Source organism: Dendrobates tinctorius, unplaced genomic scaffold (assembly GCF_039654945.1).
Source record: "Dendrobates tinctorius isolate UK_male_01 unplaced genomic scaffold, ASM3965494v1 ptg000224l, whole genome shotgun sequence".
NCBI classification, from domain to species: Eukaryota; Metazoa; Chordata; class Amphibia; order Anura; family Dendrobatidae; genus Dendrobates; species Dendrobates tinctorius.
Genome location: NW_027361891.1, coordinates 8054222 through 8066597, shown reverse-complemented (window position 1 = coordinate 8066597; position 12376 = coordinate 8054222). Strand labels below are relative to the sequence as shown.

Genomic DNA, 12376 nt, shown 5'->3' with positions numbered 1-12376 from the left:
GACGCAGTCTCCTCTTTTCAGAGCCTTGGCTGGATCATCAATATCCAAAAGTCCAGACTCGATCCGCAATCTCTCCAGACATTTCTAGGATTTCAACTAGATTCCTTGACCCAGAGATGTCTACTACCCCAGGTAAAAATCATCCTCACAAAACAAAAAATACAAGCAGCTATAGATAAACCACGTGTATCCTTAAGAGGAGCAATGTCACTATTAGGATCACTAAATTCTTGCACCCCGGCAGTCCGGTGGGCCCAGTACCATGTCCGTACACTACAACACCAGATCCTCCAGGAGGATAAGCGACATAGTGGTCGTTTACAGAGCAAAATAACCCTGTCACAAAAAGTCTTGACTTCCCTAGAGTGGTGGTTAGACGATGACCATTTATGTTCAGGAGTCCCATGGGTTATAGTTCCATCCTGTATTGTAACCACCGATGCCAGTCCCCAGGGCTGGGGAGCCCACATGGAGAATGGGTTTTATCAGGGAAGGTGGAGTAAAGAGGAATGTGATTACTCATCTAATTTAAAAGAACTGACTGCAGTGTTCTATGCTCTATACAACTTCCTTCCGCAGCTCCAACAGAAGCATGTAAGGATCCTGTCGGACAATACCACCACAGTGGCATATATAAACAGACAAGGAGGAACTCGATCAGAGACTCTGATGTCTTCAGCGGCAAAAATTTTAAACTTAGCAGAAAACTATTTTTTGTCCCTCTCGGCCCTTCATATAAGAGGCGAGAGCAATCAAAAGGCAGACTTCCTAAGCCGTCACACTCTACGACAAGGAGAGTGGTGCCTCAATCGGAAGGTCTTCAGGGACATAGTAGCCGCATGGGGACAACCCGAGGTGGATCTTTTTGCCACAAGGGAGAACAGGCAGATAAAAACCTTTGCCTCCCTATCTCCGTCAGATCACCCAAACATACTGGACGCCTTTCTAGTTCCATGGAATTTCAACCTAGCGTATGCGTTCCCTCCATTGATCCTCCTACCTCAAGTAATTCGGAAGATCAGAGACGACAAAGCAAGAATAATCTTAATAGCACCGTTCTGGCCAAAAAGACCGTGGTTTTCGTGGCTGCAGATTATGTCGATAACAGATCCTTGGGTCCTTCCGACTGCCAATCTACTCTCCCAAGGCCCCTTTTTCCACCCTCAAGTGCTCAGCTTGCACTTGACGGCGTGGAATTTGAGAGGCAGTTATTGAGGACAAGAGGATTCTCGGAGTCCTTAATTGCTACACTACTACAAAGTAGAAAACAGTCCACGACCCAGATTTACATTAGAATATGGAAAAAATTTCTTCAATTCCATACAGTACCTCATACAACAGAAGTTCCGATAATCCCAATCTTGGAATTTCTGCAGAAGGGGAAAGACTTAGGCTTAGCAGTAAATACACTGAGAGTACAAATATCGGCATTAGGAGCACTATATGGCCATAATATAGCAGGCAACAAATGGATAACTCGTTTTATTACAGCATGTGAACGAATAACTCCAATCCACATACCCTCCGTCCCTACATGGGATCTAAATCTGGTCTTAGACGCCCTAACGGTAGACCCCTTTGAGCCGATCGACACAATACCCTTCAAATACTTAGCACTTAAAATGGCCCTCTTAGTATCACTAACCTCAGCTAGAAGAGTGGGTGATATTCAGGCCTTGTCAATAGATCCACCTTTTTTTCAAGAATACCAAGACAGATTGGTATTAAAACCAGACCCTGCCTACCTGCCAAAAGTGGCAACAAAATATCATAGATCTCAGGAGATACTCCTCCCAACCTTCTATAAAAATCCCTCTACTCCGGAAGAGCAGAGGTTCCATACTCTGGACGTCAAAAGAACTGTCCTAAAATGTATTGAGAGGTCCAACAGTTGGAGGCAGAGTAGGGCCCTATTTGTTTCATTTCAGGGCTGTAAGAAGGGGTATGGAGTCACGAAGAGCACCATTTCCCGGTGGATCAGAGAGGCCATTCGTTTAGCCTACTCCGCAAAAAACGAAGATCCTCCAGGGAACATCAGGGCGCATTCCACCAGGGCAATGGCAACCTCTTGGGCGGAAAAGGGAGATGTTCCGATTGAAACTATATGTAAGGCGGCAGTTTGGTCATCCCCTTCTACCTTCTATAACCACTACAGACTTGATCTTTCATCAACCTCTGACTTAAGCTTTGGCAGGACTATCCTTGGCACGGTGGTCCCACCCAGGTGATGGTCTCTGGAATCTCTCCAGTGGGTGCTGTCGTGGCGAAGAGTAAAAAGCCGGATTACTTACCGGTAATGCTCTTTTAATGAGTCCACGACAGCACCCGTTCACTTCCCCCCCTAAAAAGATATCAATAGTTAAAGTATTACCAAATAATGGATAAGAAAGATGTTAAAATAAGAGAACATTGCCTAATCCTTGGCGGTCCTTCTGGTACTCTGAAACGTAAAACTGAGGAGGAAAGGCGGACCGCCCCTTTTATCTTTCCTGTAGGGTTTCCTGTTCCAAATGGGCGGATCCGATACCTCCAGTGGGTGCTGTCGTGGACTCATTAAAAGAGCATTACCGGTAAGTAATCCGGCTTATCTATTATAATCCTGCTTTTCCTCACTGTTTTTTTTCAGTTTTTATTCCTTATTGTTTAGTCTTTGAATTTGCTATGTTAAATAAAATATTTTTTACTTACTGCATTTTTCGGATTATAAGACGCACCCCAAATTTTGAGAATAGGAAATTTTTATTTTTTTTTCAAAATTGTGCTTCTTATAATCCATTCATCTTATTGCTTACCGGGGGTGGTGGCTGCGCTGAAGCGGGGTCCCAGGGTCGCTGCTGGAGGAGGCAGGAGTGGGGTGATGATGCAGGCTGGGATGAGGGGTGTTCCGATGTGTGACAGCGCTGAAATCTCATCTCCCAAGATCTTGGTGCTGAGAGATCTCCATCTGCACCGCCCCCGCCCCAGAAGTCATAGGCTTTCTACTACATCCATACTCTGCTGTGTGCTCGTACTCGGGCAGTAGTTGTGAACTTCTGTATCCTAACTTGCACACCTTTAAGAGGTCTTTTGAACAACAGGCGGGTGTTTCAGGATCTGGACACGTGTCAATCAAAATTCAAGGGCCCAAAACACGTAAAAAAAATATCCTAAAAGTCTACATCCCATTTAGCAGGTATACTACTGGAGGAACAAAGTTATTTATTTCATAAATATAAGAAATTTACTAGCTACCTCAAATGATGCCTCGAAGGACACCAACATACCTGGCTCTGTCTTACAAGCGAATCCTTCTCGAATAATTTGTCCATAATCATTTTTTCACTGGCATTTGGTGCCTGATGAAGGGAAATTTATGAAAGAAAAAAAAATACACTCATTACAACAAATGAAAGCAGATCTGAGACTATGCTGCCTGATCCAAGTCAGCATTCACACAATATTCTGCCTAATGCTAGTACTCTATAGGTGTGCTTCCCTGTGAATAGGCAAAAAATGTTACTCAGAAATTTTGCATAGCGTATCTCAGCTGCAATTCTATCCATAGGTATAGATACAAGCCCCAATTCATCCATTTGCATTCTTTTTTAAAGCCTTTTCCTGTCATGAGGTATTGGTTGATGCTTCTAGAGTCTAACTCTTTCAAATTAAAACAATAGTTAACCAGCACCCAATAAGTGGTGAAATTTAGACTTCGCAACATTTTTGCGTGACTCGAAGTTGCGCAAAAATTTGGCAACTTTTGGCATTTACCACCAATTTTTCCCAGATGGCCTAAATTGAGGAACCCTGGGTGGTACAGGGGTCAGACATCACAGCTTGCCGAATTTATGCCAAGCAGGGGCTTACTTTTACGCCAGAAATTTTGCTTCAGTCTGACTGGAGTAAGAATTGTGGTCCGGCGCACAGAGGAAGACAGCTCTTGTCACACGCTCCTGATTTCTTTAAGAGACATGTGCCTTTTAAATGAATCAGGAGCATCTGACTGTAAAACAACTCTTCATAAAGACCAAAATTGCTGATCTTTATGAATTGGATGGTAAAATCCGCAACACTCAAGAGAGCAACAAGTATAATAAAATAGCAAGGACTGTCCTGGTGAGAGATCCTATTTACAGCTCCTGCAATCTAGCAAGGAAAAGGGCCGATCTACGGCTGTCAGACAACTGTGAGAGAAGACAGAAGTGGGGTATTACCACTTACATTTGTGTGAAACAGTAAAAAGATATATAAAATTACAAACTTATTTATATGCAAACAGTACTAAAAAAAAAAAAAATAATTACAATATGTCCCGCAGGGGAGGAGCTAACTTTTTTCCTGGTTTACTTAGTGTCCTCCTAGTGGCAGCAGCATAACACCCACTGTCTGTGTCCCCCAATGAGGCGTAGGAGAAAGTGTGTATTAGACCTACCGGTAATGATGCTTCCAGGAGTCCATCCTGACAGCACCATGGAGGACGTCCTCCTCCTCTTTACAGGGACAGGAAAAGCACACGAGAGGTTAAAAGGTTCCGCCCCACCCATCTCCCTCAGTGATTTGACAAGTATCACAATGTGGATAATGCACGTAAAATTTTAATGGTACAATCATATTACAGCATATATGACATATATAACATAATATAGCATAGTATAACAGGGAGGGAACTACCCGTGCTGTCAGGATGGACTCCTGGAAACATCATTACCGGTAGGTCCAATACCCACTTTCCAGGACGTCCCCCTGACAGCACCATGGAGAGTACCAAAGCACCTCCCCTAGGGTGGGACTACCGCCTGGAGAACCTTTCTCCCAAATGCGGTATGCTGACTAGCCGTCACATCAAGCTCATAGTGCTTGCAGAAAGTATTAAGTTTGGCCCAGGTTGCTGCCGTGCAGATCTGATCAACCGAGGCGCCCGTCCATTCGGCCCATGAGGCCGATACTGCCCTGGTAGAGTGGGCCCTTAGTGTATCTGGCGGGTTTGCGCCTTCCGCTTGATATGCGTCGGCGATTACTGACGTAATCCATCTGGCGATAGTTGCCTTAGAGGCTTTTTTCCCACTATTTTTACCCCAAAAAAGGACGAATAGATTTGGGTCGATATGCCAACTGTTTGTGACTTCTAAATAATTCATAACCGCGTGTCTCACATCCAGCGAGTGAAGACGCTGCTCTTTCTCGTTCCGTGGATTGTCACAAAATGATGGTAACACTATCTCCTGGTTTATATTTTGCTGGGAGGCTACCTTTGGGATAAATGCCGGGTCTGATCTCAGAACTATACAGTCTTCTCTGATCTGGAGATATGGGTCTCTAGTGGATAGGGCCTGGATCTCTCCAATTCTTTTGGCTATAGTAATGGCTACGAGGAAGGCTGTTCTGCGGGTGAGAGTTGAGATAGACATCTCCTTACCGGGAATGCCGGAATCCCTACATAAGAACCTGAGTACCAGGCCAAGGTGCCAAGGCGGGGTGAGCGGTCTAATCATGGGGCGAAGCCTCTGCATGGCCTTTACAAATCTTATTACCAAGGGATGAGATGCTAACTGGTAATTGAAATATGAGCTTAAGGCCGAAATTTGAACTTTTAAAGCGCTAGGCTTAAGACCTTTATCAAACCCTGCCTGTAAGAAGTTTAAAATACTAGGGAGGTCGGACCTGCCACCGTCCAGACAAAACCTCTTCCACATCTTCCAGTATATTGCGGATGTAACCGGCTTCCTGCTGGCCTGTAGGGTAGATATGACCTGGTCTGATAAGCCCTTTGCCTTTAAGATGTTCCTTTCAGGATCCAAGCTGAGAGGTGAAGTCTTGCTGGATTTTGGTGGCAGATCGGGCCCTGGTGGAGATAGCTCGACCGGGTTTCCCACTGCCATGGCTCCCAGTAGGGAAAACCAACTTCTCTTCGGCCAGTATGGACCCACCACTACTACTTTTGCGCGGTCCTCGCGGATCTTCCTTAACACTGTCGGTATGAGAGCCAGTGGTGGGAATGCGTACGAGAGGGGTTCTTTCCAAGTCTGGCTCAGGGCGTCCTTCTGGGTGGTCTGCCGGGTTCAGGGAATAAAATCTGGAGACCTTTGCGTTTGATTTGCGAACAGGTCTATACTGGGGGTTCTGCAACGTTGACACAGCTGATGAAAAATTTCTCCGTTCAATTCCCATTCCGTCGGGTAGACCTGTTATCTGCTTAGGTAGTCTGCCACCACGTTCAGAGAGCCCTCTAGATGGACTGCCGTTACCGAGAGCACTGTTCTTTCTGCCCAAGAGAATATTTTTCCCGCTAAGGCCTGGAGGGGTTGGTTCCTGGGTCCTCCTTGGTGTTTCAGGAATGACACTGCTGTTGTGTTGTCAGATAACACCCGGACGTGTCGATTCTTTATATTGGACGGATCCGCAACAGAGCTTCCCAGACCGCGTAGAGCTCCCTGTAGTTGGAGGATCTGTTTCCGAACTCTGCCGGCCATCTCCCCTGGAAAATCTTCCCTTCTACGTGGGCTCCCCATCCCCACGTACTGGCGTCTGTGGTGAGTACCACGTATAGAGAGGTTGTCCATAAGACACCGACCTGGAGATTTCTGGCCCATGTCCACCACCGTAGTGACTTTCTCACTGGCCCTGACAGCGTTATGGGTCCGTCGAGCGAAGTCTGCCTCCTGTTCCATACCTCGAGGATCTGCTTTTGTAACGGTCTCGAGTGGGACTGGGCCCATCTGACACATGGGATGCAGGCCGTCATAAGGCCCAGGACCTCCATTGCTTCTCGTATGGAAGAGCGACGCTTTAAGAGGTCCCTGGCTCTGTCCTGAATTATCTTCAGCCTGTGCTCTGGTAGCAGGGATATCCTCTCTTGTGAATCCAAAAGTACACCAAGGAAGACCTTCCTACGTTCTGGTATAAGGTCTGATCTGATTTTTGCCAGTTGATTTTCCAGCCGAGGAACTCCATTAGAGATGTTGTTCGGTTTCTGTTTCGGATGAGCGTTTCTTCTGATGCTGCCACCAGGAGGAAGTTGTCTAGGTACGGGATGATTATGATACCCTGACTCCTCATGAAGGCCACTACCTCCGCAACCAACTTTGTGAAGATTCGGGGGGGCCGAGGCCAGGCCGAATGGAAGGCATTGGAACTGGAAGTGGCAGGTCCGGGTTGGAAATTTCACTGCGAATCTTAGTAAACTCTGAGATGAGGGGTGGATAGGGACCTGATAGTACGCACTCTTCAGGTCGAGAGTGCACATGACCGCGTCTCTGTCTATTAACTGTATTGCGGACCGGATAGATTCCATCCAGAATCTTTTGTACCTGACCCAGGTATTTAGAGGCTTTACATTTATAATAGTCTGAGCCTCGCCAGACGGCTTCGCGATGGAGAAAAGGGAGGAGTAGTGTCCTCTTCCCCTTTCTGTCAGAGGAACCGGCACTATAACCTCTGACGTGATCATGTTGTGTATGTCCGCCCACATTGTTGAGTCCCTCTGGACTATAGTAGGGTAGGTATATCTGTCGGGGGGGGGGGGGGGGGAATAGAGCTCTATCCTGTAGCCCTCCGTGATGGTTCTGAGGACCCACTGATTCTGGGTAACCCGGGACCAGTTTGCCGCAAAGTGGCGAAGTCTTCCCCCAATACCTATGACATCATTGCCTCCTAGACCTGGAGGTTGACGGAAAAAAGAGAGCCCTTGCTTCTCCCGCCTTGGCCATGGGGGCTTCTGTATGAGCACCTACTAGACCTAACCTGGGTCCTAGGATCTGTCTGTCTCCTATAGAAGGGCAGTCTCCGAAAGGGCTGGGGCCGCTTAGGCCTTTCCTCTGGGAATCCCTTATTTTTGTCAGACACCAGCTCCAAGATATTATCCAGGGCTGGTCCCAAAACTCTTAGACCTTTGCTTTAGAGGCATTGTCTCCTGACCATGATTTAAGCCAGATCGCTCTTCGGGCGGCATTAGAGAAGGAGCTAAAACACTGTCTGGGTTCGAGACACGAGACCTCCAAACATTAGGTCCTGCCTGGATTGCAGTTTATGAACTTCCTCCATCTTCATGGTGTTCCTCACCGCCTGGACTAAATCGTCTGTGTCCTCAAGTCTGAACAGGTATTTCCTACCCTGATCCTGCTTGTCCGCCAGGATCTCCCCCTCCTCCTCTGGATCTGAGTCCCGGAAGTCGGACCTCTCCTCGGAGCTTGGCTCGGATATCTCCGCCTCCCACCTGGGACGCTTCCGGCTTGGTCCTGGGCTGGGGGATCGCTGCTCGAGACTGCCTCTGGAGGCCCGGACCTCCTCACGAATCAGGGATCTCATCTCGGCTAGGAGGGACGGCTGCTCTTCACCTATCACCCTTGACGTGCAGGGCCCGCAGAGGGTTTTAGCGTAGGTGTCTGGCAGCATTACCCTGCATACCGGGCATTTGACCGTTTTAGACGTGGCCTTTGCCGGGTCCTTGACCATTGTCGGGGCAGGCGCTGGGGTTCCCTTATCCTGGTGATAGAGGGTAGGGTAATCAGCTATTACATTGGCCGCAGAGGGTGGCATGGGGAGGGAGCTCAGCGCCAGGCGCACTTAGCCCTCCGATCATCTGCTCTGCGTCCATCTTTCCTGCGCTTCCAGAGAGATGCCAGGCTCCTGGAGTGCACGCAGACATTTCAAAGCCAGCGCGTGACGTCACCGGAAGTGACGCGCGCTCTTTGCGATAGGCCGGGAATCTCCTCTGGCCACTTCCTCCTACGCGCCCCACCTCCTGATGCCGGCGCCCGACCAGCTGCCTGCGGGGGACCAGCCTTCGCCACACCGGCGGCCAAACATGGAGCCGAGAGCCTCCCACCGGGAGGAGCGGCTCCTCCAGGAGCGACGTCCTGCTCCAGGGTTTTGGGGCAGAGGGACTCCCCACCGGGAAGTTTCGGCCCTGGGCGTCTTCGCAGGGGGGAGGCTTGGACCGGCCACACGATCCCCCTGAGCCCGGTGAGTACGCTTGCTGCGCTCCTCTCGCGTGTCCCTCCATGCAGGGACAGGAAAAACACTGAGGGAGATGGGTGGGGCAGAACATTTTAACCTCTTGTGTGCTTTTCCTGTCCCTGTAAGGAGGAGGAGGACGTCCTCCATGGTGCGGTCAGGGGGACATCCTGGAAACAAAGTTTCATACAGCCAACTCAATGGAAAAAAAATTAGCGGTAATTACAAATTATGACTACTCCACAGAGGAAAGACGAAAATGAAAAAAAAAAAAAAATTGTCAGGTCAAGAAGTCCCATTCAGGTCTGATCACTAACAGGTTAACAATGCTAAAATTCTGGATTAATACATGGTAGCAGCTGAAGGCATATCAATTTATTACTTAACCCTATGGCTTTGTGAAAGCAAGCAAAGGTTATGCAGAGAATGCAACTGTGACTCTTCTAAAGATATATTAAGAAATTAGAGTTATAATGTTAATAGAACTTAATGCTCAATAGAAAGAAATCTTACCACAACATCAAACATATTTTCATCTTCTAATGCCAACTGTATCCGGTCTCTGACAAAAAAAGGAGGTGAAAAAAGCTTAAAAAGGATTGTCTAATGGTCTCAATATTTAGAATAGCAAAGTGCTTGTAAAACATGCAACATTGTGATTTACTCTAACATAAATCATCTTGTCAAGAATATACGGATTGTTAGTCCATTTCTGACTGGTCGACGTCCTGCTTTCCATTGTCCGCACCTTCCAAGAGCCTTATCTATTTTTTTTTCTTAGCACAGCCATTATTTGAGCTTATTTTTTTGCGCAATGACTTGTAGTTTACCCATTCAATGTAATGGAGAACGGGACAAAAAATTCAAAGCGCACTGAAATTGTGCAAAGAGAAAAAAAAAACAAAAAAACTATTCTGCAATTGCTTTTTGGGTTTTGTGTTTACTATGTTCATTGTAGGATTAAAACTACCTGGCAATCTGATTCTCCAAGTCAGTAAAATTAAGCCGATACCAAACTTGTACAGTTAACTTGTTTTATGCGGTGACGATAAAAATCAGTACATTTCTTGTGTTGCCATTTTAGTATCGGTTACATTTTTTTTTTACATTGATGGAGCTGTGCGAGAACTTGCTTTTTGCGTGGCACGCAGTCGTTTCATTGAAATAATTCTAAGATAGATCCTAGGCTTGGATTGCTTTTTATTGTATTTTACGTGGCGACAAAAAAAATCCACAATTTTGCCATTTATCAATTTGATTACTTAAATATTTTGATAGATCTAACTTTTACAGATGTGGTGATATTAGTTTTTCTACATTTTAGGCATTTATTCTTTAATGGGGGAGAAGGCGAATGATTTGAAGATATATATAATTTTAACAACTTTTTTTTAAGTCTTCTTATTCTGTGTACTGCAATAATCACAGCATATAGTAAATAAAAAAAATAAAAAAAAATTGCAGTAGTATTGTCATCGCAGGCAAAGGGGCCTACAATAGGCCCCCAGATGCCATGTCTCCATTTTGCACCCTGCGTTCAGAGATTGACAGTGGCAAATAAGTGGATAACAGCAGAGGACACAGTTCTGCTGTTAGAAGCAGATGCTGGCTGTGCAACACGGCCTCAATCTGCTAAGAACGGATGCAGGCTGAGTTCCAAAGCAGGTACCCAATACTGGATGTGTCACTACTTCTAATCACAGAAAGTGCTTAATTCTATACTTACAATTTGTTCCGTAGATTACTGGCCACAATAGAGTCTCAAAGTAGCCAGATAATACGGTAAGGAGCACAAGCCGGTAAGAGACTGCTGTGAAGCTTGCCTGATTCAGCCAGCATCAATGCCTCTGCGCTTTTTTAATGTTGTAGATGAAAAGCAGCCTCTTATCTGCTTGCGAGAGCGCTCAGTTCCCAGGCCCAGCGGCGCAATCATACTGCTGGTCAATACTGTAAGCAGCGCACCCCCCCCCGTAACCAAGAAGCTGGGATGCAAGGGACATTGAGCTAATGTAGAAACAATGAGAACATTATCCAGATGAAAATAATCCGATGCTGAACAACACGACACATAGAATGGACTATTTTATATAAAATAATATGGTTTATAAGCACTTAAACATTTGCAGTGAAGCTTCAACTTTTAAGCCAATTTGCAGCTGATATACTACTCTAGATGACAATTACAGAATATACTAAAAATAAGATGCTTTGAACACAGGAGAAAAACAAATTCAGTAGAACAATTTAATACATAGTCCTGATCTGAACTGCAAGAAAGCACTTGGAAAGGATCTGTAACTCTGACAATGAGCCAGAAACACCAAGTATATATCATAGCTGCCCTGTGGCAAGATTGATGCTGTAAACAAAAGTCAACTTAAGTTCTCCAAATCAGCAATATAGAATGTGTGATACACTAGTAAATCTTAGCAAAAAGGAGAGAGATGACAAACCTGTATAGAGATGCTATTAACCTCCAAGTTACCATTTCTTGCTGAAGTAGCCATAACACACTGGCTGTTCTAGAAAACTTTTGCTGCCCTGGAGTGACACGATTGGCAATCTTTTTCAGTAAAATAACCTAAAAGTTAATCAAATAAATATTTTTCTTTCATATTTTACTTATAGCACCACATAACAGCAAGGACAGCCACTTGGTAGGACTACAGTTGCAGTCAAAATTATCCATCCCCCAGTGCATTGCAAACTGGGATTCTCATGTTGCAGATGTCTTTTGCAAAACCCATCAAAGAGCATGAGACATGAGAAAATGACTTGGGATATGTGCACACGCTGAGAAAAATTTATACATCATTTCTGCATCTTTTAGCAGGAGAAACGCTGGGAAAAACGCACAGAGAATAGACATTCATGACATTTCAGGTTTCTCATTCACTGTGCTGGCATCTTGTTTTGCCACAAATCCACACAGAAAAGAAAAACCGGGACAAAAATGCACCAAATCTGCAACATGTGCACACAGCCTGCTTATTTAGGCTATGTGAACACGTAGTTTGGAGAGCTGCGGATTTTTCCGTGTGGATTTGGAAAAATCCACAGGTACTGTAAATTCTCAGGTCAAAAGACCTCCGGATTAGCCCTGCGGTTTCACACCTCTACAATGGAGAAGGTGTGAAACCGCAGCGGATTCCGCACAAAGAATTGACATGCTGCGGATCTGAACCCGCAGCAAATCCACGCGGAAAAATCTGCAGCATGTGCACAGCGTTTAGTTTACCATTGAAAACAACTGTACAACGCACCTAAATCTGCTGCTCACCCGCAGAGCCCAAAACGTTGCGGATCCGCAGCAGAATCTGCACCGTGTGCACATGGCCTTAAGGTTTTTATTTTACATAGTATTTGTTTAAAATGCTTGATTTTTTTTTTATTATTTATACAACTTTACAAAAATAAATACCTTGCAATTTTCACACTTGCCATT

General features: G+C 45.6%; 1 protein-coding gene across 1 annotated transcript in view; it reads right to left on the bottom strand.

Annotated features, from left to right (window-relative positions):
- NUP107 (nucleoporin 107) overlaps window positions 1–12376 on the bottom strand; it is a 201114-nt gene that overhangs the window by 144120 nt on the left and 44618 nt on the right. The window contains exons 7-9 of the mRNA XM_073555490.1: window positions 11385–11512; window positions 9445–9493; window positions 3264–3335 (exon numbers count right to left, since the gene is read on the bottom strand). Of these exons, the coding sequence (XP_073411591.1) occupies window positions 3264–3335; window positions 9445–9493; window positions 11385–11512 (249 nt within the window). The remainder of the gene's footprint in view (window positions 1–3263; window positions 3336–9444; window positions 9494–11384; window positions 11513–12376) is intronic.